General features: G+C 63.0%; 1 protein-coding gene across 10 annotated transcripts in view; it reads right to left on the minus strand.

Annotated features, from left to right (window-relative positions):
* ARHGEF11 (Rho guanine nucleotide exchange factor 11) overlaps positions 1 to 27,295 on the minus strand; it is an 84,077-nt gene that overhangs the window by 2,106 nt on the left and 54,676 nt on the right. For 6 of the 10 annotated variants that reach the window (XM_054507881.2, XM_054507880.2, XM_054507877.2 and 3 more), the window contains 31 exons: positions 25,802 to 25,921; positions 24,341 to 24,386; positions 23,761 to 23,837; positions 22,575 to 22,712; positions 20,385 to 20,459; positions 20,068 to 20,169; positions 19,075 to 19,173; positions 18,040 to 18,082; positions 16,971 to 17,067; positions 16,721 to 16,843; positions 14,694 to 14,717; positions 14,357 to 14,501; positions 13,999 to 14,098; positions 13,266 to 13,295; positions 10,820 to 10,946; positions 8,330 to 8,509; positions 8,187 to 8,234; positions 7,839 to 8,026; positions 7,462 to 7,608; positions 7,111 to 7,190; positions 6,880 to 7,005; positions 6,292 to 6,409; positions 5,455 to 5,633; positions 5,027 to 5,102; positions 4,747 to 4,914; positions 4,238 to 4,328; positions 3,519 to 3,644; positions 3,105 to 3,166; positions 2,121 to 2,339; positions 1,574 to 1,900; positions 684 to 773 (listed from right to left, as the gene is read on the minus strand). In XM_054507881.2, the coding sequence (XP_054363856.2) occupies positions 684 to 773; positions 1,574 to 1,900; positions 2,121 to 2,339; positions 3,105 to 3,166; positions 3,519 to 3,644; positions 4,238 to 4,328; positions 4,747 to 4,914; positions 5,027 to 5,102; positions 5,455 to 5,633; positions 6,292 to 6,409; positions 6,880 to 7,005; positions 7,111 to 7,190; positions 7,462 to 7,608; positions 7,839 to 8,026; positions 8,187 to 8,234; positions 8,330 to 8,509; positions 10,820 to 10,946; positions 13,266 to 13,295; positions 13,999 to 14,098; positions 14,357 to 14,501; positions 14,694 to 14,717; positions 16,721 to 16,843; positions 16,971 to 17,067; positions 18,040 to 18,082; positions 19,075 to 19,173; positions 20,068 to 20,169; positions 20,385 to 20,459; positions 22,575 to 22,712; positions 23,761 to 23,837; positions 24,341 to 24,386; positions 25,802 to 25,921 (3,571 nt within the window). Of the gene's footprint in view, positions 1 to 62; positions 189 to 683; positions 774 to 1,573; positions 1,901 to 2,120; positions 2,340 to 3,104; positions 3,167 to 3,518; positions 3,645 to 4,237; positions 4,329 to 4,746; positions 4,915 to 5,026; positions 5,103 to 5,454; positions 5,634 to 6,291; positions 6,410 to 6,879; positions 7,006 to 7,110; positions 7,191 to 7,461; positions 7,609 to 7,838; positions 8,027 to 8,186; positions 8,235 to 8,329; positions 8,510 to 10,819; positions 10,947 to 13,265; positions 13,296 to 13,998; positions 14,099 to 14,356; positions 14,502 to 14,693; positions 14,718 to 16,720; positions 16,844 to 16,970; positions 17,068 to 18,039; positions 18,083 to 19,074; positions 19,174 to 20,067; positions 20,170 to 20,384; positions 20,460 to 22,574; positions 22,713 to 23,760; positions 23,838 to 24,340; positions 24,387 to 25,801; positions 25,922 to 27,295 lie in introns of all 10 variants that reach the window. The other 4 variants (XM_064593749.1, XM_064593754.1, XM_064593753.1 and 1 more) reach the window with 3 other exon arrangements.

A 27,295-nucleotide genomic window follows, 5' to 3' on the forward strand; every position in this document is an offset into this window, starting at 1 on the left:
AGGAGGCGGATACAGAGGAAGCAGGAACCACCTCCCGTGCCCCCAGTGCTTCCCACACCGACCCGGGGGGCTGGGGATGCCATCCTGCGGACAAGCTCAGCGCATGCTGGCCTCACGCTGCCCACCCGTCCCCGAAAGGCCCTCCTCCTCCAGAAAGCCTTCTCGATGGCCCTTCTGCTCAGCTTGGCCTACGCGGGAGGGAAAATGCTCAGTGGTGGAGGATAAGGAGACGGGAGCGCCTCCCAGTCCTTGAAGGAGGAGTAGAGAGGGGGGCTGGTGGGGAAATGAGCACAGGGAGCTCCTTCACATCTGCCCCATCTCAAGCTCTGCCATGAACATCCACACAGCCCCCTGCCCCCCGCCGTCTCCTGCAGGATCCCACAGGCCCCTGGGCTCACACGGGGTCAGCCACGGCGGGAGGGGAAGGGAGACACCAAGGACGTGGGGCTCCGGGCCCCTTGCGCCTCCCGACCCTGTCTCAGGACCCAGCACCAACTAGCGTCCCGACTAGCGCCCGGGGCTCTCCCCTGTCCCCAGGTGCTACTCCTCGTGGGGTCCAGAGGATGCCCAGGGGACGCCCTGTGACTGCAGGCAGTGGTCAACTCCCAAAGCCTGGCTCTGCCCCCCGCAGGCCCCACACTCCAACCCTGGCCTGGTTCTGGCTCCAAGGGGAAGATCATTACCAGCCGCCTCTGCTCCGCCTTCCACTTCGGGTGGCTCAGGCCCTGACTGGCCGCTCTCTGGGGGCACAGCCTTGCTGCCCACCACCTCAGCTGCACCAGCCGCCACCAGCCGCCGCCACCACCAGGGAGAGCAGAGACCAGGAGAGCAGGGAAGGGGAAGGGGGAGCAGGGGAGAAGAGGGGGGAAGGAAGGCGGGCGAAGGCAGCAGGGGGAGAAAAAGAAGGGACAACAAAGTGAACACAGGTCGCACTGAAGATGCCCAGGGGGCTGCAGAGAAGCTGTCCACCGGTTCACCAAAGGGCAGAGAAGGAAGGTCAGTTCCCAGAAACCAGGAGAGGGGGAGCCTCGGGCAGACAGGGCGAGAAGTGCAGCGGAGGACGGGACCCCACCCTGGCCCCCCGGGAGCACCTGCCTCACTCCATCCTTCCTGCTGGGGGACCCCCCTCCCTCGGCTCACTGCTCTGCCCAAAGCCGTCTGGAGCCCCCGTCCCAGCTGCTCCTGGCTCTTCGGGCTTTGACGCTGCCCACGGCCGCCCTGGCCACCTCGGGTGCCACGCACCCTCCCCGCTCGGTCGTGTGACCCTCCCATGCCGCCGGGGCCCCGTGTCAGGTGACCCCCCCCCCCGGGAGAGCCACACGGTTTCCTCAGGACGCTAGTGGGCAAGGCAGTGCTGACGTCCTTGGGCTACGGTCACGCTCAGGGTCACACAGACACTAGGGGATGGGCTCTGAAGCCCGGTGGTCCGACCCCAAAGCCTCTGTGCGGCGTCAGCGTCCCCTCCCGGGCCCCGACGCGAGCCTCTGCCCACACGGCCGGGAGGATGAGGCGTCCGGGAGACTCGCCTCCACCTGGTCAGCCTGTCTCGTCGGGACGAGCCGATTTACTTTACCTTTTCTCACGACTTTGTAACTCCCTGCTGCCTCGGTGCTTGAGGCCTCTTCCTCTGGGTTCCTGTCCAGCTCGGGAGACTCCCAGACCCCAGAATTCCTGGCCCGGGGGGGCAGCCGCTCCAGAGGGCACAGAGCCGCGTCCTCCTGCTCTGGTCCTTCACCCCCAGGGGGGGCGTGCCGCGGGGAGCCGGGGCCCGCGGGGTGACAGGTGCTGCTCACGAGAGACGGTGTAGGGGTGAGGTCGTCCTCGGGCTCCCCGGCGGGCTGTGCTTCTGGGCGGTGACCCGGCAGCAGGCTGCACAGGATCAGGTGCCGCAGGCTCTCCACTGGAGGGGAAAGAGGATGCTGGCTTCCCTGGCACGGGGCCCGGGGACGGCACGGGGGTGCTGCTCCCCCCGCCGACTCCCAACGTCACAGGGCGGAGCTGGTGGTGGGGACAGGGGGTCACAAGGGTCTCCTCAAGAGGGTGCAGGGAGAGCCCTCTGGCAGGTGGGGGCTGCAGGTGTTGGCCAGCACACCGGGGCCGTTGGGCCGGCAGGCACTCACCGTCTTCCAGGGCTGAGTCGGCGAGCCCGTCCAGGAACAGAGGGACTGCGAGGGGCAGGAGGATGGGGTCTCTTGTCCGGCCGCCCCTGCTCTCTCCACCCAGGGCTGCAGAGGGGTGAGGCAGGGCACCCAGCTCCTCCTCTAGGCTGCCCTCCTGCTCGGGATCCTCCAGCAGGGCCGGGTGCTTCCCCTTGGCCCTCGGCTGGGGCCCAGTGCCCGCTGTGGATGAGAGGGCAGCGTAAGGCAGGGGAGGGAAGGCACGTGGGGGCGGACCCCATGCCCGGCTCTGGATTCGAGGGGCTGGAACCCTGACTGATTCATTCCACGCATGTTTACTGAGCACCTACTATGGCCAGACACCGTCCCAGGCTCTTGGCATACACCAGAAATGAAACAAGGATCCCCGCCCACGTGGAGCTTAAATTCTGGTCAGGAGACACTCAGGGAGCTCTCTGAGAAACACGGGTGGGCAGTGCTGTTTACAATGCTGACGGAGAGCCAGAGAAGGCACAGACCGGAGGGGGCAGAAAAGGGACCCAGACGCGGAGCCCGCCAGGAGATTTCTCTCTAAACCCAGGGTTCTACGTTGTTCCCCGAAGAAACTCTCAGTGAGATTCCTGTGTGGGACCCCTCGCCCCCCCCCAGCCCCATCCCAGGGACGGTGTCCCACAGGCATGTCATTCTCCACGGAAACGCTCAGCTGCAGGAAGCAGGGGCCCCTGGACTCCACTCCACTGCGCTTCTCCCTCCACGGCCAAATACCTGTCCCCAGAGAGCCAGGGTCGGAACCTCCATCCAAGTGAGCTCGTCTACACTCGCTCAGGTCCGCTCTCCTTTCCCTCCTGGACCCCCTTTTCTCACTCACTTCTCTGTTCTTATCCAAACCTCACACTTCTGGCCCTGACGGCCTCTCCCATCACCTCCCGACCTGTTCTACCGACACTGGACCAGGGGGTTCCCGCAAAGACAGTTAAGGGGATGTACCTCCGGGCAGCTCCCCGGGCTCTGGTTCACTGTGGAATACTTCTGAGCCATCCAGCCGGACCCTGAGGGAAAAAACCACCAGAGGTCACCCGCCGGGGTTCTGACTCTGCCAGCCAGGAGGGGCGAGGTCTCGGATGCTCCCTGGCCTCCTGCGTCAGAATGGGCAGCGAAGGCAGGTCTGTAAAGGGAGGTGTGAGGCTTTGGCACCTGCCGTCGGTCGGCAACCTGGGGGGGAGGGTGGATGCCGGCCAGCTTCTCCTGGTCCCGACGGTATACCCCGCACCCCACCTCAGGCGTGGTCTCCAGGACAGCCAGCTGGGGGTGAGCACACGGGACAGAGGACAGGGGGTGAAGGGCTCAGAGGCAGCAAAGAGGTGGCCTGCAGTGGGGACGACCGGGGCCCGCGGTGAGCACCTGCTGGGTGTGGGGCTCTGGTGTGTGGGCTCCTGGGCACCCGGGGGTGGGGGATGGGCGAGCGTGGGGGCAGCTGCCGGGTGCCGGGTGGCGTTCCGCACGGCCTCCTCCAAGAGCTCCATCCATCTGTGGCTCGGCAGGAGCAGAGAGGGCTGGTGGTGAGAACGAGGCGGGGCGTGCCCCCCGCCGCCAGCTGCCTGTAGGCACCCTCCCCACACCGCCCGGCGGCTCCCGTGGTGGTGCGGGGCTGGCCGCCACGTGCCACGGAACGCCGGCCCAATGCTGTGCTCTGGCCGAGGCACGGTCTAGCTGCTCGCCTCCTCCACACGAGGCCGAGAGGCAGCAAGACCCACGCGCCACAGAGGAGTCCTGACCCTGAGACACCGTCTGACTCAACCAGTCTGTGCCGAGTCACGCCCCCCCATCGGCCGCCGAGGGGACACGGGGTGGGTGGGTGGCGGCCCTGGAGGCGGGAGTCCGCCAGGAGCACGTGGACGGAGGAAGCCTGGAGGGGAAGGGGGACCCCAAGGGCAGGGAGCGGGAAGAAGCGAGAAGAGCAAGGAGCACTGGTGGCTCTGGACTCGGGCAACGACGGCGGCCCGGAGCCCCCTGCACCTGCCCTGTCCCCGCCGGCCCGCGCCCCGCTCACGGTGCATCGCTCATACACACCGCCCTGGCCCCAAGGGGATGGCAGCTACGCGTGGCCCCTCAATTCTCACGTGTTCTTGTCTGACGACGTCAGTGCCACCAGCTCGTAGATCTGGGGGGGGCCCAGCTTCGAGGTGCAGATGATGAAGAAGGCCCGCTTGTCTGTGTGGGGAGGAACGGGGAGGGTCAGAGCGGGCGGCGGCAGAGGCCGGCGGCAGCCCCGGACCCTGACCCTCCACTCGGGACGAGGACCGCGGCAGGACCCGCACCGGGTCAGCGGACCACGCGGGACCCACTGCTGGGACGGCACTCGCGTGTCCCCTTCACAGCCGCCCCCCTCCCTCTGCTCCTAACAGGGAGGGCGGGAGGGCCGGGGGCTTCGAAGCCCATCACGGCCCACAACCCCCGGAGGCAGGGCAGGCATCGGCCCGAGGGAGAGACGAAGACAGTGAGCCCAAGGCCCTTTCCTGCCTCTGTCCCCCGGGCTGCCCCCCCATCCCGGGCCACATCCTCCGGCTCAGGGGGTCCGCGAGGGAGCGGGGAGCGTGGCCCCCGGGCTGCCCCCCTGCCCCGCGGGCACCTGTGGCCACGGAGCGGATGAGCACGGCGTTGAGCTTGAGCACGGGGCTGAAGGTCTGCTTGCTGTCCGAGGAGCCCGCGGCCGTTTTGCTGTGGCATTTGAGTAGCAGCTTCTCGTCCTGCTTCTGCAGCAGCACCAGGAGGTCCTCCAGCAGCAGCACGTGGAGGTCTGCGGGGGGCGCGCCGTCAGGAGCCCCCAGGCCACGCAGGGCCAGAGGCCGTCGGGCAGTCTGCCCCCCCCGTGGCCCCCTGGGTGTGCGCCCCAGTTCCCGCACACCTACCCAAGCTCTTATCCTTGCTGATCCTCCAGGTCAGGGGCCCCTCGTGGACCATGCTTCTGGCTGTAAGGTCCAGGCTCTGTAGGGAGACACCATCCGTCCATCCATTCAACCGCATGTGAGAACCGTCTAGGTGCCAGACGCCCGGCGGCCGAGCTGGGGGCCAGCGGCCAACAGGAGGCGGACTTTGCTCTGACGCTCCCACCGGGCCTCTCCCGCACCCGACCCCGTCTTATCCTCTCCCCAGCACCTCAGGTCCCAGCGTCCAGTCCCGCCGGTGGGGCTGTCTGCCCGGGTGTGCGTGGGGTCCCACCGGGGCACCCCATCCCAGACCAGCCCATGCCACCTGCTCCGAGTCCCTCCAGGCCCCGGCTCTGCTCCCAGGGGTGCCCCAAGTGGGTGTGGGGGGCTGGCCGTGCTGGGCCTCCCACCTTGAACTCTGCCGCCAGGGGGTTGCTGGCCCTCTCCAGGGACGTGGTGTCCAGGCGTTTCTGGTAGCTCTCCAGTCGGTGTTGGTTCTCCGTCTGCTTCACTGCTTCGTTCACATACTTGAGGATTTCCCGGCACTGGTCCCGCGCCCGGCAGAGCTTCTCGTGCTCAGAGGTGCCACCTGCCGATGGGGCAGAGGTGGCGGTCGGGGCTCCTGAGAAGCCTGTTGGAACCCGCTCTGCCTGGCAAGCCGGCAGGCATGGGCACAGGACCGCCGCCTTGGCCTAATTGAGGACCTCGAACGGAAGGGTCCCTGTCACTGAGGGTCCTCGGTTCCAGACCGCTGCTCTCTGAAGACACCGGCAGCTCTTGCGAATTGCCGTCTGGACCACAACCAGCCCCAGGGACACAGGGGAGGCCCAGGGGCAATGACAGTCTCTGGGGTGCCACTCCATACCCGAAAGCCAACGCCCCAAATGCGAGGGCACGGAGGCATGCTCAGGACCCCAGGGGGCTGTACTTTTGGGCACCGCACAGAGGCGGTGTCCAGCAGGGGGATGGACGGGCACTGAATGCACCTTGGCCCTGGTGTGGGACCATGGTCACAGGGGAGTCCCTGCGTGCACCTGGATGCTTCCATCAGATCTGCCCCGGGGCCACACACAGGCTGGAGCGGCCCTTCCCTCCTCCCACGGCCAAACACCTTGTCTTCCTCAAAGCCCGGGTACAATCACTTTCTTTGAGACTGACCCTAACAAGGCCAGGACGAAGACCCCGAAGACCAGAGAAGGTCAGTGCTAGAGCGGGGTCTGAGTGGGGCCGTGCCCCCCGCGCCCTACCGTCCGTGTGCTTGAGGACGCTCTCCAGCAGCAGGGGGTACTTGGTGAGCCGCTGTATCTCCGAGATGATTAGGTCTCTGAGTTGCAGCCGCCGGCACTGAGGGTGGCTCTCGGCCTCCTGGACGGAGAGCGGTCAACCTGGTCAGGAGCTGGTCGGTGGGCGCGGGGCCCGGAGGGAAGCGAAAATCCCAAGTGGGTCCTGACCCCAGAGGGCAACTCCTTAAATATTTAGGGCAAGGTGGATGAGGGCAGGGAGAGAACCCAAGGAAGGGACGTGGCCAGACAGACACCACTGAGCAGCTGCTGCGCCCATCTTACGGACGAGGAGGCGGACATCCGCCTACAGGCCCACGGGTACTAGGAGGTGAACGGGGCCTTCTGACTGCGAATTGGGGCTCCTTTCAGGGAGCAGCGGTCTGTCTCGAGAGTGGGCACAGTCCAGGGTTTCTGGGGCAGTGGGTGGGTGCGGAGGCGCTGGGCCGCCCCCCAGGGTGGAGGAGAGGCCAGCGCGCCCGCCCCAGGGGGGCCAGGAGGGCAATCCAGGAGGTCCCCGGTGACCCCGGCTCACCCTCCTGGCCGCGGCCGTACCTGCATGAAGAGCTGGAAGCGGCTCTCCTTGCGCTGCTTGGTCTTGATGAGCCCCAGGGCGATGGACTGGTAGGAGCAGAACTGGGCAGCCACCTGCTGGAGCTCCTCCCGGGCGGGGCCGTCGAACTGTGGCACAAGGGACACCGCCCAGGCGTCGCCCCCCTACCCCCCATGCCGTCCTCCACCACTCCTGCCGCCATGGGAAAGGGGACCCGTCTCCTCCCAGCGTACCCGAGCCAGCATGAGATCACCGATGTCTTTGATAATGGGGCCCTCCTCCCGGAGCTTTCTCATGGCCTCGCACCAGGAATCTGGGGCAGAGAGAAGGGACACGGAAGCCTGAGGTGGAGCTGCGCCTGCCGGGCCCTCCATGACCAGAGAGGGGAGCTCATGGCAGCAGGGCTGGAGGGCGGGGGGCGGGGAAGGGTCTGGGCGGGGAATGCTGGTTTCCGGGCCAGGGAGAGCTGGTGAGGGTCGTCTGCTCAGGGAGGCCCTGGCATGGGGGCGGACCGGGGACAGAGACCTGAAGGCTAGCCAGAGTGTGTGTGGGGGGACAGTGGGCGGGGAGGATGGGCCCCTCACTGTGGATCTCAATGAGCTCGGGCAGGTTGGGGAAGAGCCGGGCCAGCTCATCCCGGGGCATCAGGTTCTCCTTCTTCATCCGCTGGTAGAAGATCAGGTCGAGGACCCGGAGCGTGCGCAGGTGGGAGGCTTCCGTCACGAACAGCTCTGGGTGCGGTGTTGCAGGATGGGAGGAGGACAAAGCAGGGGAGGTCAGCAGGTATCCGAAGTGACGATCGTCGCCCCAAACCACCTCACTTCTGAGGCAATGGAGCGCTGGTGTCTGAAGGTCCGGCAACGTCGTCACCCCCAGGGCAGGAACGGTGATGCCGACCTGGTCCCGTCCCCCCGGCGCCGCCCGACTTACTCCCCGCCGAGTGCGAGGTGCACACCCTCACCGTTAATGACTTCCTGCCGGTCAATCTCCCTCTGGCTTAGCCCGGCCACCACGTCCTTGCCCACCGTGTGCTGCCAGTTCTGGGCGTCCAGCTCTGGCTCCAGGTCCGACAGCTGGCCCAGGTCATCCTCTAGGAGGTGGGGGAGGAGGGCGTCTGTGCAGAAGCTCAGGCTGGGGGACTCAATGCTCCTGGGGGAAAGGGGGCAGCTTCATGAGGAGGAAGGACGCACACGAGGGGTTTGTGCTCCCCGCCTGCCCCGTGCCCGTGGGAAACCAGCGGCTGTGGAGACGAGATGCACGCCCCACCAGCCGTTCGGGGGTGGGAGTGCGGCTGGGGCGCCTCACTCACCTGCGGCCCATTTTGGGGGTGAAAGGAGGGGTTGGGTTCTCCAGAGACCTGTGGAGAGAAGTCAGCTCTCAGCACCCGCTGCCCCTCGGCCCTGAGGCCCCACAGCTGCCCGAGCCCCCCCCGGCTGCCCGAGCCCCCCCCACCTGGTGGAGAGACTGGAGGCAGAGGATGAGGCTGACTGGTGGAGGCGGGCGGCCTCCGCGGCCGCATCCATGTCCACATCACTGCGAGAGCGGGGCACGTTCTCTGCCTTCCGGGACCGCTTCATCTCTTCCCGGCCCTTCAGGCTCTCAGAGCGGCCCAGGCGGATCTCTGAGCGGGAGCTGGGGGAGCAGGGCAAGACACCCTGGGGTCTGGCAGCCTGGACGGCTATGGTCTGCTGCCCTGACTCAGGGGTTCTCCCCCCGCCCCTGCAGGGGCCGAACTTCCCAGGGACAACTCCCGCCACTGCCCTACAATCTCCCGCCTCTGCTCAGCCTCTCATCCTCCCCGTGACCCATCAGGAAAGTGAAATCCGGGACCAACAGACCAGACGTGTGCTGTGGACAGACGCCAAAGACCCGATGCCCACCAGGACAGCTGTGGACACCAGAGGCCCTGCTCCTGGGCCGCGTGCCGGCCAGTCCCTCTCGCCCTCGGCTCCGGAGCAGGTCAGCCCCCACCGCGGACTCTGCTCTCCTTTTACAGGACTTCCTACCAGGGAGGCGTAGGGGCCTCCCTCTCACGCTTGTGCTGGCCTCCTCACTGGCAGGCCCGGCGGACAGTCTACCTGCCGCCGGGCTCTGGCTTCAGCTGCGGCGTGGGGTCTCCCGTTCCTATCCAGCAGTACACTTCCTGGCTTGCACTCCCCCTCCTGGGGGCCGGCCGGCTCGGGGGGGGCCTGGCTCCTGACGGGCAGGAGGCTGCCCCCGGCAGCCACGTCTGGCCACCGTGTGTCCCTGGGCCTTGAGAGGCTGATGGCCGGTGCCACTCCTGTCTGCGCCCTGCAGTGCATGAGCACGGTGACGATGGCACCCCTGACTCTGGCTGCCCCCGGATGGCGCCTCCCCGCGCAGCCCTACCAACATCACGTACATCCCGGCCTGCAGGCAGGACCACGGACGGCCTGGAGAGCGCAGCAGGCTGCTGCAGACGAGCCAAACGGCTCGGTCTCCGTTCACCGCGTCTCTCCGAACTGCCCAGGACCCAAGTGCAGCTGCCCCGGGTCCGGAGGGTTAGAAGCCCCGCTGCCAGCTCATCTCCTCAGAACAGCCTCCGACCGAGTCTGCCTACAGCACCTGCCCCAGTGTCCCCAACGGGCCGCCGGCGAGGCTCCCGCGCTGAGCCTCCCAGTCCCCACGGGTGAGGAGCGGGGGGGCACACCCTCCGCTGGCCCCCAGGCCCTAGAACACTGCCTTCTGGAACTGCGGGCCCCTTTCATCTGCCGACCCCTGCCCCACAGTGCTGCCGAGAGGGCCGGCGAGCTGACCGTGGACCCGGGAGCCTGGTGAGTGCCTCGGGGCCCGGGTCGTTACCCGGCAACTTCAAGAACACCAGTTTGCAAAAGGCCTCACCTTATTCTCAAAATGTTGATGTTCCGTCTATATAACCGTTCGTTTGATGCATCCGTGACATCAGGCCTACACGTCACATACTTTATACATTTAGTTCACTCGCTAATATTAGAACTCAATCTCTCAGCTCAGGACAAACGTAACCTTCCTCCTCCCTTAAACCTCTGTCTGTTCTCACTACGGCAGTCTTCCCGCACACATGCATGCAGCTTAGGGGCTTACTACAAGCAGGAGTGACCTTGTGTGGGCAGGAACGGCAGACTCGGCGTGATGATGGTTTTGGAGGTAAGATGGGTGACTACCCAGGCCGCTCCCTGGTGAGTGGGTGCGCGCCCGCTCAGGGGCTCAGGCTCGGGTGCACACGTGTGTTATTTCTGCACACGCGGGACCACGGGGACTATGGCTCGAGGGTGACTGAAGGTACATGCTCGGAGCTTTCCGACCACAGGTGGTTTTTCACTGAGAGCTGGCTGGAGAGTGTGAGACAGGACGGAATTGCTGTCCCACCACAGTCGAGAGCAAGTCCAAGAGCACGTTTCCAGCCAGAGAAGGGTTCTCATTAGAACCTGGCCAACGTGGACAACATGCTTGCAGACCCCTCTCGTTCTTGAGAGGAGAAGAGCGGTTTGCTCTGAGACGGCAGAACCCCATCTCCAGCGCTCTTCCTCACAGGCGCCACGACCGTCTCTGTGTGACCTCGCTATTTCTGGGACCTCCCCCTGCCTCCCTGCCCCATGGTCTTCCTGGCCTTGTCACCTACGCTGTCGGGACTAGCTGCTCTAGTCTAGCCTTGGCACAGACGCTGCCCAGTAGCCCGGGTGAACTGGAGCAAATGCTAAGGGCAAGCAGTCCCTGGGCTGGGAGGTCAGGGGCTGGGCTCTGTCCTCCGCCGGCCTGATCGCCAGCACACGGCAGGTCCTTTCCTGACAAGCCCCAGGCGGGGAGGCTGGGGAGCGGTTGCGAGGTCTGCGGCAGGAACCTCACGGTCTAGGGGAGTGGACGAGGTAGCTGGGATCGACACTGGCTGCAGACCCCGCCCGGGCTCCCCTCCTCAAGGAGGTGGCACCTGGCCCCCCTCACCTGTCGCTCTCCAGCAGGTCCTCAGGGAAGCTTCCAGTGGACAGCCGCTGCGTCCCAGGCTCTGGGGCATCATACGGCTGGTTGTTCTCAAAGTGCTGAATGATGTTCCTCACGTTGCCTGGTTTGACTGGAAGCAGAAAGATAACGAAGGGTACTCTGCTTTCTGTTCAGGGATGGTGTCCCAGGACCCTCACTCCCACCTCGCCCAGAAGACAGAACAATGAGCAAGCATGGATGACAGCAGACTGGGCACAGGACCCGGAGACGCGGTGCTCGTCCTCTGGACTGGACTAGCTCCTGGGACTCGTCCTCTGGCCTGGGCTAGCTCCTGGGACTCGTCCTCTGGCCTGGGCTAGCTCCTGGGACTCGTCCTCTGGCCTGGGCTAGCTCCTGGGACTCGTCCTCTGGCCTGGGCTAGCTCCTGGGACTCGTCCTCTGGACTAGCTCCTGGGACTCGTCCTCTGGACTGGACTAGCTCCTGGGACTCGTCCTCTGGACTAGCTCCTGGGACTCGTCCTCTGGACTGGACTAGCTCCTGGTCCTCTCCCACTAATGTGCAGAGCAGCATGGGTGGCCACTCTCTCTCTCTCACGTGTTTCTTGTTCAAAGAAACAGAGGACAGGTAAGAAAGTCAAAAGGCTCATGTGATGCCCTGCAGGGGGGCTCTCCTCCTCAAAGACAGTGAGCTCAGCTCCAGGGACCTCAGGACAGGAGCTGGGCTCCCAGGGACGATGGGCCTGAGACCAACAGCAGAGCGAGGGGGGCCGGGAGGCGGGCGAGGCCCTGATCCTACCCACACTAACTGGGGTCCCGCCTATGAAAATGTACAAATCTCCCCAAATAGCCAAACTCGGGTTTTGTAAGAAAGCGTCCAGGCCAGAGGAAGCAGAACTAAATATCCTTTGGGCAGGCAGCTGGGGTAACAGTTTCCCAGAACTGCGTAAGAGGGGGCTGTAAGGATGTGTTTGGCCGAGGGGCTGCTACCCTCACCCCCACTCTGGGGACAGGGCCACATCCGCCTGACCCAGGGTCAGCTATGCGGCACTGCTGGGTGACCGTGTGGGGCCCAGGAACACCCTGGGACAGGCGGCCATTGGCTGAGCCCCCGCTCCCCTCCCGTGGGCCACGTGTCCTCGGCATGTAGCTGCACCCCGTGTGAGGGATGGGCGTGGTCTGGCAGCCGGCATACTTGAGTCAGGGTAATGGGAAAAACAGGCAGGAAGGAGCACAATTTGTTAAAACGAGCCCATTTTTCACTGGTGTCCTCTGTCCTCCCTCCTCCGTTCTCCGGATGACAGGGAAACGAGAGAAGTAAACTCCATGTTATTAACAATCAGACACGGTCACTGCTAATCAGGGGTGACAGCTGATCACCCCAAACGGTCCAGCGCTCAGTGCTGGGGCATCTACCTCTGGGAGGGGTGTGGCCTTCAGATGTGGATCCAGACTCTTCTGATATCCTGGGAACTCGAGAACACCAAACCCAATCCCTGAACTACCGCGGGAAGCTCTAGCTCGCCGAGCTGGTGGACACCCAGGCCACCCCCCCTCCCTGGGCTCCGGCAGCTTGGCCGGCCACTCGCTCTCGGGGCCGCTCGCTCTCGGGCAGGGCGGACGGGCGGGGGCGTGTGGAAGAACTGAGGGCCTGGGAGTCAAGGCCATTCTTTTATTTTTCCACTGTTTTATAGGCCTTTTCTCAGAATTTGAAAGTTTTTCTAATTTAAAGCAGCATAATGGGTTTAGGAAGTTAAAACTTTGAAATGATTTTGAAAATCATTATTTTCTGCCATCACTTTACATAAAATGATTTCTAGCGACCGGACAAGTTCCTGACTGCATCCCACAGCTCTTCCTCCACAGACCCACTGCAGAACTAGCCGGTACCAGGCACGTGGCTGTATTTGTGGGGGCCGCACCCACAGCATCTGTGCTCACCCGCCTGGAGGCTCTCAGCCTCTTGCGGTGACGCGGAGGATGTGGTTTTTCTGTGCTCAGAGCCACACACGCATGGTGGGGGCATTCTCTCTGACCGTCACCGTGAGTCAGGGGCAGGGAGGGGCCACGCCCGAAGGCTTAAGCAGAGCAGGTGACAGACAATAAAAGGCCCCAAAGAACCGTTACAGACCGCCGTCTACTAAAGAAAGCCCGCATAACCCTCAAAAATGAGGATTATTTCAATGGAAACAAAATTCTGAGGAGCTCGTGCGGGACGCGGCCTCCCGCGTGCACACAGAGCCCCGGACCTTCCAGAGGAAGGGAGGGAGAGAAAGAGCAGCGCCCGGGGAGGACCGTGTCACAGGGCTGCTGGGGCAGCAAGGATGGACAGACGGAGGAGGCGACGGATGGACGGAGGAGGGGGTGGACAGGCAGAGAAGGAGACACAGACTTGAGAGATGGAAACTCAAAGCTAAAGCAAAGAAAAACCCACAGAAAATGGTCCTTTTACCTTCCACAGGGGACAAGGGAATATGAAATGCTAAAAGAAAACAAACAAAAACAAAAGTAAACCATGAAAAGTCAAATTAATGTCTCAAGACTCAAAACAAAACTTACATCAAGCTGGAAAATGAAAAGGTCGTGGCAAAACTCAGGTCTGATAGAGAAGAGTCCCCCCCCGAACCCCGACCCCCAGCAGCAATTTCAGAAAGGGCCGCCGGCCCACCCCAGGGCTCTTCCCAGATTCCCAAGACCCATGCTGGGGGTTGAGGATATTGACTGGGGACCAGCGGCAAGTTCCAGACCAAGGACAGGGCTGGGAAGACCCGTGACCAGCCCACCCGAGTTCCGGGTAAGCGGCAGCAACAGGGGGGCCTCTGGGCCCCAAACCTGCCCCCATCCGCCTAGCTCTGCTGCACGGTCACTCGGACGTCCCGCCGAGGGCCCGCACGTGCTCCCCACACACCCTGGGGCACAGACGAAGCCCACTGGAGAAGGTGAAGGGGGCATCTACTGCCGCCAGAGCCTGCCGCGGCGGGGAATGTTCCTCCGTGTGGTTGTTCCTACAACAGGCTCTGAGTTCCTGGACTCAGGCCCAGGCACGGGCAAGGCCTCCTGGTCCCTGTACCTGGAAGAGCCGCACGCGCGTGACAGGGCAGACTAAGCAGCACTGATAGGAAGCGGCGTGTGGGCACGTGGCTGCGCCCCCGCCCCGGCCGCTGCCCCCCACCCCCCCGACTCACTGCTCTGCGAAGAGCTTTTGGGCTTCCCGATGTACTTGAGGATAGGGTTTCGCCTCTTGTCCTCCAAGGCGTCCTTGTCTTTTTTGGAATTGCCACTCTGCTGAGACAAGAGACACGGGGTTTGGAGAAGGTCCCAATCTGTAGACGCGGCCGCTGGCCCCAAGACTCGCCCCAAACAACTAACTAGAAAGCAGACTCCCGCCTGTTCCTGAGCCACCATGGGTGCTTCCGGCCCGGGTCTGAGCTAGTCTGTGGGTTCTCACGGATGCCCCGGTGAAGGCCGTGATGGGGGGGCTTTCCCAGGCTGCCCCCCTGCAGAGAACCGCACCAGAAGATGCTGTCTAGATAGCTCTGTCACCTTCTTGGTCTTCGGGAAGAAGGGCAGCCACTTGTCCTTGTCAGTAGCTGCTTGGGCCTTTTCAGCCGCGCTGGAAGGCCGAGCCTCTCGGAGACGGAGCCCGGCGTGGCTCATGTAGGTATTGAGGACGAAGTCCATGGGGGTGCTGCGAGAGAGGGGCGGGCGTGGGCCATCAGAGCGCTCGAGCTGTCCCCACCACCCAGGCGGTGGTCCCCGAGCAGCAGCGGCCTGGACCCCACGGCCCCGCTGTGACCAGGGCTACACCCAGACCGTGACCCCCAATGCTACGGGCCCCCCTGTGACTGGAGGATGGCTGGCACACCGCACGCTCACTCACCTCCTGTCCTCCTCGTACTTGGACCTGGAACAAAAGAAAGGACAGATGACTCGCACTGAGGGGCACAGGTGTGTCCGCCGCACACACATGGAGGATGGGGGCCGTGGGGGAGGGAGGCCAGGCCTCGACTCTTGGTCGCAGCTCTGAGCCAGCGTGGGGCCCAGGAGGTGAAAGCCCTCGCTCCCCTGGGGGCCTCCGCACAGCGACGGTGATGTCCTTCCAGCTAAAAGGAAGGGGATGTGGCAAACACGGCCTCGGGAGGTATTATGGAGGAAGGGGCTTGCGCCGCGCCCCGCTGAAGGACGACAGAAGGTCGCACCCTGAGACCGGATCCAGGGGAGCCTATTTACAGGCAAATGGTAAGAGCAACAGACGCTAGAGGGTGCGCTACCAGCCAGGCACCACTCGACACGTATTAACTCGTCGAGTTCTCAAACCGCACGAGCAGATACCAGATCTTGTGAGACCGAAGCTTCCCTGCTTCACCCCATCACAAGCGGGTGCCCATGCTGCCGGTGATAATGCCATGTGACTCTTGGGCGTGAGGACCTCAGAACAAGCACAGGCTGGTGTTGTGCTCACCCTTGGAGCGGTCAGGCTGATTCTTGCCATCAGACCGCTAGGGAAACTGAGGCCCAGAAAGGTCCAAGGCTTGGCTGAAGGCCAGGGGGCTGTTTCCAAGAATATGCCCCCCGTGTGCCCCGATCTGCTGCAAGACCGTCCCTGAGGCCGCGTCCCGGGATCTCCAGGGTGCGGTCTGACACGGAGCCCCGACTGGCTACCACAAACTGCCCTGCACACAGCCACCCGGTCTCGGCTGATGGCACCTGGTCTTTCCAGCGGCTCAGGCACGAACTGCAGAGTCTTCCCTGACTTTTCTCTCTCCCACAATCCACACTCAGTTTTTAGGAAATGCCTGTTTGCTCGACCATCAAAATACCCCTGGGACTGACCACTTTTCACTGCATCCTTCGTCCCAACCCCTACCATGTGGGTTCCCGTGCAACCCCTCGCCTGGGACCCTCCCTTGCTCCCCACCACCCTCCACCCACAGCCCAGCCCCACTCCCGGCTCCCCTTCTGTCCGTCTGTCCATCCATACAAGCGTTCTCAGGCTCTGTGGCCGCCCTCCCGTCACCTCTGAGGTCAGCACAGACCTTTTCGACATGCTCTGGCCAAGCTGCCCTCCGCTGCCCCCAAATGCCAAGCAGGTGCCTACCCTGCCCTGCTGCCCTCTGCCTGGGATGCTCTTCCCCCAGATGTCAGCGAGGGCAACGGCCCCACTTCCTTCAGGTGCTCTAGCGTTACTCTCTGGATGCGGCTCGCCCTGACACTGCTATTTAAATCTGCCACGCACCAGCTCTGTGCTCCGGACCCCTTCCTTCGGCCTGCTGTCTCCCCCTCATTTCGAACATGTTACAGACAGATCTTGCTTATTTATCAAACGTTGCTTTCTCTTCCCGCTACAACGTCAGCACCATGGGAACTGCTGTTTTGCTCACGAACACATCCCAGGAGCCTAGAACAGACTCCATAAATCTCGCTGCGCGGAATGGCAGCATGAAGACTCCAAAGACGTCTTGTCCGCTTTTGTCATTTTATAGCTGAGACCGAGGTCACACACGACCGAAGCCTGACGTGCCCAAAGTCACGTGGGTGATGCCGGGAGGACGGGCCGCAACTTCCTTCCTCGGAGAGTTAGGTGTCTTCTGATGCCATCAGTTAAATACGGCCCACCCTCCGTCTCCAGCTCATCTGCCTCCTGAAGGCAGCACTCACAGCAGACCTGTGGCGTGGCCCTCCCGCTGGTGTCCACGGGACATCCAGGCAGGAGGCAGGGCGGGCGGGAAGAGGGCTCGGAAGGGAGCAGAAGCTCCTAACGCCCGAGTCCTCGTGGGCAGCCCCGGGCCCTGCACCTCATGTGGAGTGCGCGCTCTCCCCATCCTTCAGCGGAAGGAGGGCCGGCAGGCATGGAGGGGAGACGTTGGGGAACAGACCCACGAACACTCGCATCTGTTCTGCACTCACAGAATGTCTGCCAGGGCGGCCAGCTGCTTCTCGGCCACTTGGCGTTCTCGGACAGGGTCCCCGTCCAGGTCCAGCAGGTCATTCTCTCCATACAGACTGCCAAGCCCCAGGGTGCGCTTTGTTCTAAGCCAGAGAGAGAGACGAACGTACAGAGGTGCCCGGCAGAGGCCCAGAAGGAGCGAGGTGCGTGCGCACGCATGGGAGACACGGGGCCAGCAGGTGGGCAGGCAGAGGGGCGGCGGGTCAGCACCTGTAGTCCTGGATCTGCTCCTGGATCTCGGGCATGGCCGCCTCCTGAGCGTCACGGAGCACGGCACGGACGTCCTCACAGCTGCGCAGACGCAAGTCTGGTGGGAACCCAGGGAAGACACAAACGGGGTGTCGGGAGGCGGGGGCCGCGCCTGCGAAGCCCCCTGTGGCCTGGAGGGAGGCCGGCTTTCCGCCCTCCTGTGAGCCAAGGGAGGCGGAGGTCTGGACCCAGCCGGTCACTCCTGAATCCAGGACTGGAGCCCTGCCGTCCGGGTCCCAAGGCGAGGACAGGACACCTGGGCGTTCCAGACTCCATGACGTGGAAGGACCTTAAAGCCCTGCCTGCTGTCAGATGTGCCGAGGGCTGCCCTCTGCCGGCACAGTGGTAACCTCTCCTTCTCGGTGGCTGCCCGGTAAGCACCTCACGTAACCCTGGCGGGGTCCGTCCTGTCCCTGCAGCAGCGTCACGTGGGTGAGGACCAGTGTCCGTCCAGCTCCGTTCACCCCCTGGCCGTGGGACACCTATCCTCCCAAGCTGCCTGGGACCCGCTCCTCAGGCTGACGTCCTCTTATGCCGCCTTCCCTCAGCTTTTCTACTCACGACCTGAGAGCGAGAGGGAACGGAGCGACCACCCAGCCGGCCGGCTCCTCACTGGACCAGCTGCTCTGGGATCAGTGAGGAACTTACAGAAACAAAAATGCTCTGCAGATCCCGACCGTGAGGTGGGACGGAGTAGGCCCTGGTTTCTGGATTTTTCAGAGTTCCCTCAGGGATTCTAATGATTGGCCAGGCTTAGGAATCCCTCAAGTCCAACCACCTCTTGGTACAGACGGCCTTGCAGGGCCCAGGAAGGCCCCGGGGACGACTGGCGGAAACGAGCGCATGTCTCACGGGGTCACGTCTTCCCTTCCTGGGACAAGCTCCCCAGGCAGGGCCTGTCCCATGGTTGCTTGTCCGCCAGCCACCTCCCCCTCCTAGAGGAAGGGGTGCCCAAAGACGGGCTACGCGCCCTCTGCTCTGGCGCCCCCAGGGCCCAGGATGAGACTAAGTGGCCCAGGAGCCGACTTACCAATTTCAGCCTGTAACACCTCTGGGAGCTTCACTCTCAGCGGCTAGAAGAGAGGAGTGGGGGCGGGCGGTGAGACCCACAGCCCAGGGCGCGTGGGAGATGTTGCCCTGCGGCAAGGAAGGCCTCCCAACACCCCCTTGTCTTCTTCTGCGACACCTGCTGCCCGTCCTCCCTGCTCTCTCCTTGTGAGCCTTCACACGAGGTTACGGTGTTTGAGAAATGGAATCTGAAGCCACAGGGCCAGCAGGCCATCTTCCGGGGTAGCCCGTGTGGGTTTACGGGTTCCCTACTGCTGCCGACTCCACAGCAACGCAGAAACGTCACTGGGCCCTCTCCTCTGCTCCCCCTGTGGCCGAGTGTCCCAGTAAGCACGGAGCACGAGGACCTGGCAGCGGGGACAGGCTGAGTCCACCACCCCTACAGGGCCACCCCTCCTCCAGACCCCCACAACGGGACAGGCACGGAAGTCCTGGGGAGCACAGGACTCATTAATCCCGCGAGCTTACGCCGTGGAACTGAAAGTCACTTGGGCATTAGCGTAGCTGGTCAGACTGCAGGCCCACAATGCCCTGTGTGGGCAAGCACCTCCGCGGCCCTGTCCACACGCACAGCGCTCCTCTGCCCGCACACTCCGGGCCTCCTCCCTGCGAACCCTGCTTTGGGCAGGATCCCCAAGGGCGCTGAGTGTCAGAACCCTGGCTCCTCATCTGGCTCACTGATCTCCACCACCATCGGGGGTCTCTGTGCCTCTGTTGCTTCGTCCCCTGATGGGCGGGCAGGGAGGGCTGGGGGGAGCCAGCACTGGTCCAGGGGGCAGGCAATGTGCCTTCTACCTGGCACACGTGGAACGAAGGGGCCAGGTCAGGGGCTCAGGGTTGACAGCAGGGCCGCGAACAGGACCCAGGAGCCCTCAGCCCCGACTTCTCCTCAAAAACCTGTCTCCATCCGGCCTAAATGTGTGGCTTCGTTCTCCCTCTGCTCCCGAGTGGCCCCAAGAATCCAATAAAACTGTAATTCAATCCGTGACTGCCTTACCGCATTTTTCTCTAGGAAAATATTCCAGATGTCTTTTCCTAAGCCACGGGAATCCTTGGGGTTTGTCTGCTGATAAACTTCTGTGCACAGGTAAAAAAGCTAGGAGAAGAGAGAAAATGGCTTAGAGCAGCGGTTCCCCACGTCTCCACTCCACGGAGCGGGATTCTGACCCCAGGGGACAACGGGCGGTGCCTGGAGCCATCTGTGACCCTTCTCGGGAGAGGTGCTGGGGCGCCTGGCGGGCGCAGTCTTGTGACCTGGCTGAGAACGGAAGATGCACACGACAGCCCCCAGCAAGCAATCCTACAGCTCAACATGGCCACGCGGAGGCTGAGAAGCCCTGGCTTCGAGTTTCCGAACCCTCCGGTAAATCAGCGCCAGCCTCAGCCCGGCAGCTTCCAGCACAAGCACCCTGGACTCTGCATCCCCCCACACCTGAGCCTTTGCCTCGTACTTGTTTGTATCTTGTTTTCTAAGGGTTCGTGTCAAGTGCTCAGTGGGCACCTCAGTGGGCACCTGCTGGGCGCATGATGTTGACCCTGGCTCCCAATGGCGGTCAGCCCCGCAGGAAAACAGCGGTCTGGGTCTTGTGAGGAACACAACATCCTCCTCTCTTGTCCATCTTTTCCTCTGAGCCCAGAGCAGCATGAGAAAAGCTGCTGAGGCTGGTGGCCCTGAGCCCCGTCCCTGCACACACCACCCCATCACCTTTGTCACCTTGCCCCTCTGCTGAGCCTCCCCACGGTAACGTCGCGGGTCTGCAATCCCCAGTGTTGCCCTAGAGAGACGTGTCCTCCGAGTGGACCAAGAACCGTGGCAGGTGTCCCGGCCTCGCTTCTCCCACACTACATGCAGTCCCTCCTGCTAATCTTGCACCTTCTCGGCTCTGTCTCCGTCCCTGAGCCACCTGCCGCTGCCTGCGGATCCGACTTCTCTCAAGAGCAGAAGCGAGGGCACAAGTGGGCCTCAGTCAAGACGACGCCCCTGACTTACCAGCGGGCTGGGGTCGGCCTGAGAGAAGATGTAGCGCAGGAAAACGCCCAAGTGAGCTGGCCGTGCCTTCAGCTTCTCGAGGTCCTGGAAGATGATGTCGCTCTGCAGGGCAGAAGGGCGGGGGCAGCTGCTGTGCGTGGACGCAGGGCACAGTAGTGTGGCCTGCTGCAGCTTGGCCCCCATGGCCCCCGCCGGCCCAGGCTGACAAGCTGCGGTGCCCACCCCGCGCCCCCTCACGGCCGCGGCAGCTCCGACTGCTTCCAGTCAACAGCAGCTGGTGTGACCGTGACGAAAGGAGAAAGCCAGGAAACCGTTACCTCGTTGTTGAAATAACCCGGGTCATAATCTTCCTCTGGGCCAATAATTAAAGGCTTCGGGCTTTGGTCTGCGCCCTGGGGAGAGAGGCCGGTCTCAGGGAGAAGTTAGGGGACAGGCGTCCAAGCCCTCCACGACACGCATGTGGGGACGGCGCGGCAGGGAGGACCACACGGGTCTGGTGAGCGTTGGCATCTCCCCACCTCCCCCAAATCTCAGAGGCAAGAACCACGATTTCCACTTGTGGAAGTCAAGTGCTCCCGGGCGGGGCCGCCGGGGCACATGTGCTCGGGCATGGGAAGCGAGAGAAGGCGTGCTCTTCCTGTTTGTGAAAGCTCTGGGGGGCGGCGGCTCCCGCAGGACGGCGGGCTGGGGCTCTCTGTCCCCTCGGCAGCCACGCCCGCGCCCACCACGGCGTGCACCAGCGCCTGCAGGTACCGGTCTCTGTCACAAGACAGCTCGGGGCCTCTCTCTGCCTCCCGGAGGCAGACGACAGGGGGGATGGAGCTGACCTCTCCCCAGCGCGGCCTGCTCAAGGGTCTCCGGTGGACCTCCATGACCGGTCTCAAATCTAGGCTTCTCGGTGTGGTTTTCTTCCTCGTGCCAATTTCACTAAAGACCTAAACCTACCTAGTGTGCTGATATTAGGAATGATGACAGTGTTTGTGCTGCACAGGCCTTCCAGATGCTTCCCTGGACAAGCTTCCTCCTGGAGGTTCCTTGGGCTTTCAGACCTTTTCTCCCAACTACGTTTTCCACTCAGTGCAATCTACCTCATTTCCAGGGATGCGCCAAGAAGGGCCCTGCTCTGGAGCCCACCTGGATCCCTCACGCCCACTCTCTTCCAGGCCTCAGATGCCTCCCACCCCCGCTCGCTCAAGCGGCTTCACCTGACGGCGCCTCCCGAGTGTCCCTCACTCCTCCTGTTCTCCTGGATATTGGTGGACCCTCCGCTCAGCGTGACACACACAGAACCCGAGACCCAGAAGGCATGTCAGAGTCTGGCACTCAGTGGCAAATGAAAAAGTGAGGCCCACAGAGGCTGAACGCAGAGGCAGGCCACATCCCGGGCCTCCCCCGTCCCGTGACACCGTGGGGCCCCCAGGGGACACTAGATGGCCACTTGTGGCTCTACTTGGCTCTCGGGTGAAACCTGAAAACACCAGGTTTTTGCTTGTTGTGAGCGGGAGTCTTTACAAATACGCAGTTTTTCTCATTACAGAAAGCAGAAGATGCTCATTATTAAACAAAAATAGACGTTGTACAGTGATGCAACAGAAAGTAAGAGTTTCCAAAGGCTCCACCTGCTGCTGCTGAGCCTGGACGGTCCCCCCGGCCCCACCCCCATCAGCACACATTATGACTCAGAAACTGGGGCCCTGCTGAGGCCGCTCCTTCCGTTCAAAGGTAACAACCTCAACAATTCTCAGAGGATGGGAGAAAGGACCCCCACGACCAAGCTACTCCACACCTGCTCCCATCAGCCGCCCGAGGAGCCCTCGCTCCAGAGCAGGATGTGCACGGGCCACGACCCTGCAGCACCCCGGGGAGGGCCGGTGGCCGGTGGACGCTAAAAAACGCTGTTTTTCAAAACCAGGAGCTCTCGCCATGTTGCTCACACGCAGTGACCCAGCTTCTGGCTCCACAACGTCAGGCAAATCCCCTCAACAGCTGGAGTCCCTGCACTGAGCCCAAAACGCTTCTCCTGATGCCCCCCTGCACCTAGTCTACCCCCTGTAGGCAGGGGTGTCCACACCAGGCTTTCAGGACCGCGGGGCCACAGGGAAGCGCCCTGGAGGGCGGACACGCCTGGGGCCGGTCCCAGGGTAGCTGAGCTTTTATTTGGTTCCTATATTAGCGTGCCAAATGTAAGATTTTGCGTAAGACAAAGGATTTTGCTAAAGAAAGAGAAAACTGAACATGAGTATTCTGGAGACACCAAACAAACCTATCTGCCGTTCCACACAGACGCTCTCTGCTCCTCCACGTCCCTTCTCGTCCCTTCCCTGTGGAGGTGTTCAGGTGTCCTCACACGGAGCCCGTTCAAGTGCCTGTTCATACCATGTTCTTCCCTCACTTTCGTTCTCTAGACAAAGTCTCCCTTAAAGGGGGTTTAGCCTGAGTATTCCTGGCCTGGGGAAGCTGGTTCTGGAGGAGGGGAGGGAGACTGCTGGGGGTTCTGGGCCCCTCACCTGGTCGCTGGCGCTGGGCCCTGCTGCGTCCGAGCCCTGCCGCGGGTGGTGCTGGGCCAGCCTTGCCATGATCACAGGCGAGGTTCGGGGACTGTCCGGCCCAGGGTCCGACAGTGCCGAGTTCCGATTCATCAGCGCCTGGAGGAAGAGAGCCCATCCAGAAAGTGCCCCTCAGCTGGCCTGGTAACGCCCACGCCCGGGGGCGCATGCACGCACGCCCGGGGCTACGCAGAGCCCTTGGTTGCGTGGCACCCTGCTCGGTGCTCAGGATGGTGCTCTGAGGCAGATCCACTCCCTTCCCGCCCTTCACACAAGGAAACGACCACTCGGACGGGTCTCGAGACTTGCTCAAGGCCGGGAACCCAGCGCTGGGGTATTCCCTGGATGCAGCCCGGGCACCTGAGCCCAGCCCGCAGCCGTCCCCTCTAAGCCAGGCCACCTCCCAGACAACCAGCCCTCAGGATACGTCGACTCTGGGTCACCAAAGACCCTCCGCCCCTTCTTGGGGTCTTTCCCACAGATGGATCCTTGCACATACGCTCACCGTCCCCCACGGACAGGTGGCAGCAGTAAGGAAATGCAATTCCAACTATTATTTAAAGTTAGAGTTCAAGCGTGTTAATTGGCCTGGCTGAGCAGATATCTGACTGACGACGTTATGACTTCTTCCGTCCTGTCGTCCTTCTACTTTGCAATTTTATATTTGCAGCTTCTATGTGCAGGCAGACAATAGCTGGAAGGGAACGTGAGGCCGAAAGCTGAAATGCTTCTGACCCTCCAGGAAAGACGAGCTGTTCAAGTGAGATCTGTGAGGGAGCGAGAGAGGCTGCCGCCCCGACTCGGCCGGCTCTGTATGTGCATCTAAGACGGCGTGGCCGCAGCCGAAGTCCCGTGTGTGTGGCCGAGACTGAGGCTCTGCTCCCCTGTGCCCAGAGGCTCGAGCCGTTCGCACGGCTGTCTCCGCCCGGCTCTCTACGGAACGGAGCGGTGGTAAAGCAGACGCTGGGTCTGACGGTCCTGCACGCAGCGCAGAGTGACTAAAACCCCGGGAGCTGGAAGTGTGGCCGAAGCGCACCCGCGGCAGGTCGGAGGCCGCGGCACAACGGGCCACAGCAGGACCTCTGGGCGCCTGGACAGGGGATGCCGACCGGGGTTTGAGACGGGGCTGGCCCCTGCGGGCACTCACCTCACTGAGGGAGGGGAAGCGCTCTGTCCCAGAGTCCCAGCCGCTGTCCCCCTCCTGGGAATCCAGAGACAGTTGGCCTGGGGAGCAAACAGGTTGCACAGGAGGTGGTGCTGTGGCCTGGGGGCCTGCGTGCGGGGCAGGAAGGCGAAGCCGCCAGCTTTCCTCCTTCCCTGGTTTCCCTCAGGTCAGATGCTCCACACCCGGCTTTCGCCTCCCTGAGGGCCTGTGCCCGGACCTATCACCTCCTGGAACGAGACTCCACGGCTCTGTCACCGTGAGTCGTACCCTCAACCCACCCCACCCCTCTTCTGGCTCGACTCACTTCGGGTCACAAGAGCGCCAGGGGCTGGGAGGAGAGCCGGGGTCTGGACCCCCATCTTCCCAGTAGCGCCCTGGCTCTCCCGAGGGTGGGAAGCTTACGCCCTCACGGCTCCGTCCCTGTGCGAGGACGCTGCTTCCTCTCCCCATCCTAATGCCTGGAGAGCAGGGACTACAGCCAATCTTTCCTGAATCAGCCCCATGGGGAGGGACAACAGGGAGGAAACCTGGGCTGGAGATCTGGGGTGAGGGGGGGACTCACCTTCTGATGCTCTCTGGCTGGTGTCGCCATGTAGGGGGGGTACGTCCTGAAAAAGAAAGGTCAGGAGGGTGGGCACATTCTGCGAGCCTCTCCCGCACTCAGTCCTTCCTGCAGCCAGCCCTTCCCTCGGTCAGCAGTGTCTGCTCCAGGTAGTGGCTTTTCCTGTTCGTCGCCTTAGAAGTGCCCAGGCCGCGGGGCTACTGCTTTGTTGGTAGTCTGAGGAGGGCGGTGAGCGCTAACGCCGGAGAGGGAGCCTGGCCCTTAGAGAAAGTCTCCACACTCACTGATTTATCGCCCCGGGCCCCACAGCACCCACTGAGGAGCTGCCCCAGCGGGGCCTGAGGGGAGAGGAGGAGGGGCGGCCTCTGAAGGACTGACCACAGTGACTGGGCCCCACGCTCGCGAAGCACGCTTTTCTGGGCCTCACTTAGGCTTTCGGCAGTGCTGAGGCCCGTGTGACCAGTGAGCAAACGGGGCCCAGAGACTGTGCGTGACCTGCCCAAGCCGCGCAGCAGGGCAACCCACGCCAGGGCTGGCGCTCAGCCCCGCCGCTCCCGGCCGGTGTTTCGGCCTCACCCTGCGGAGCCCGCGAGCACAGCGGCAGGGCAAACACGCACGGCCCGGGAGGGCGGCACGCTTCGGCTCCGACATAACCCCTGGGTAGGCCCTGGTGGGCTCTCCAGCTCACAGACGAGGACATGGGGCTCCCAGGGCTCAAGCAACTTGCCCCAGAGTCTTAGCGCTGGTGAGCTCAGAACCTGAGCGCCTGTTGGCCACGTGACATGGACGTGCCCTTCGGAAAGTAGAGCAGTTTAAATTTGATTAGCCTGTGGTTCCCAGGCATTCTGATCTGCATGGTCTGAAAAAGAAAGTAGAGGATCCTTGAAGAACCTTTACTGGCTTTGGCAAATATGATTCTTGGAGATCTTAGTTTCCGGAGAGTTCCTTCTCATTTGCCCGAAGGGTTATGGCCCGATGGAGACTGGGCAGGATGCCAGGAACAGAGGCCCTGACTGGATCAGGTAAGGGCATCTTCTGCCTGGGGTTTCCCTACAGACCCCGCTCCATGGTGCGGGTCCCTTACCACGCCTAACGTGGGAGGTGCCTGCGGCCTTCGAGGGGACCCACTGCTTGCGGCGCGTGAGGCTCAAGGAGCCGCCAGAGGCACGCTGAGTACAACCGGAGTGGGAACGGCCACACCCCCCGCAGGGAGCAGATGACGAAACTGAGGCCGCAACTGCAGGCTCTCGGAGCGCAAGAAAGGGCCCCCCAGCGCCCGCACAGTGCTCAGCCCTGTGGCGTCGAGCGAAGAATTGCTGCCCTTTGTTTCTTTGTAAGATACTGAATGCTGACTAGTCGAGGCCCGGCCTGACTCAGGAGGCCTCTGCCCAGGCTCTCCTCCTCGTTCTCCCCGTGGCCACCTGTGTGGCACTCTTCCTGGAGCCGGGCCGCGGCACTCACCACGAAGCCCCCTGTCTCCTGCTGGATCTTCAGCTGTAGCTGAGTGACGCGCCTCCGGGCACCTTCGATCTGCTCTTCCAGCGGGCTGGCGGGGTTCCGGCTGTACACCTCACAGATACGCTGGGGACAGTGAGGACGACAGGGAGGGAAGGGCACAGGGTGGTTAGTGGACGGACGACTCACCCAGGGGTGAGAACAGGTAGTTACCCGAAAACCAAGAGGAGAGACGGGAGCTCTCTGCCTTCGTGAGATGCACGGGAGCTGGCCGTCACTCAGGAGAACAAAAAGGTGTAGAGAGGGTGAGAAACATCCCGGAAAGCCAACCGGGGCTAGAAGACAGGACACAAAGGCCCGTCCAGTCTGAACCACCGTCCGAGGCTGGGCATACGCCTCATCCTAAAGAAATCTCCCTTGGCTCTGGCTCAAGTGTCAGATGTTCACTGTCTGCAGAGTAGGCCACACAGGGAGCTCACACGCAGCACTGAGAGTCCTAGGAGCCCGGTCTGGCCGCAGGTGCTGCTGGGAGCCGCTCGGATGCTCACCTGGCGCTCACCCGGTGCGCACGCAGAGCTTAGAGCCTGGGCTTTGCAGTCGGGGAGGCCTGCCTCTGAATTCCGTCCCCCGGGCTCACTGGCTGTGCAGACCTGGCAGACTGTCCTGCGTCCTCCCAGGTAACGGGGATGTCGGTCCCTGCCCGCCGGGGGGCAGTGAGGCCCGGACGACACTGCCTGTGAAGCCTTTGCAGGAGGCAGCTACTACTGCACCACAGAAGGAAATGCCCGATAAAGCTGGCTCATCCCGCAGTTAAATAAAGCTGGGGGGCGCACACTTTCTGGGAGCTCATCGGGCCTCCCTGCTACCCGACGGCCTCTCCAGGCCCGTGGCCTGCGGCCTCTAGTAGGGCTTCCTGGCTGCACTGCAGACATCTGCGGCCTCCCCTCCCCGGCCCCACAGAGCAGCTCTGCCTCCAGCCGCCAGGGCTCTCCGGAGACACTGTTCGCACCCTCAGTCTCCCCATCCCATGGTTCCTTCCCCTCATCCCGCACGAACGCTCCTTTCTGGTCTTAAAACAAAACCCAGTGGCCAGCATGAAGCCCTTCCATCAATTCTGATGACCCTTCAAGCCGCTGCCTCGGCCCTTTCTCCTTCCTTCCACGGACATGTCTCCAGACAGGGCTCGACCGTTGGGGCCCAGAGCCTGAGGCCTGCACACAGTCTTGTCCCTCCGACTCCTTCAAGGAGCCGGGTGACCCAGGGGCCAGGCCCGCGGCCGGGCCTCAGCTGTCATCTCGAGCGCCCCCTCCTTGGAAGGCCATCCTGGTGCCCCCCACACACCCTCACAGCCTGCCTGCAGCCTCGCCCAGTCCCTGCGCCCTGTAACTCGCGTGGGCCTGCACCAGCTACGCAGGGGACATACCCAGAGACATGGTCCTAGCCTGTACGTTACTTAGTCGAACGGGGAGAAGGACAAACAATTCCGAACGTAACAGCAAA

Source organism: Mirounga angustirostris, unplaced genomic scaffold (assembly GCF_029215605.1).
Source record: "Mirounga angustirostris isolate CCGP_5_RB_7025 unplaced genomic scaffold, mMirAng1.0.hap1 SCAF_6, whole genome shotgun sequence".
Classification (NCBI taxonomy): domain Eukaryota; kingdom Metazoa; phylum Chordata; class Mammalia; order Carnivora; family Phocidae; genus Mirounga; species Mirounga angustirostris.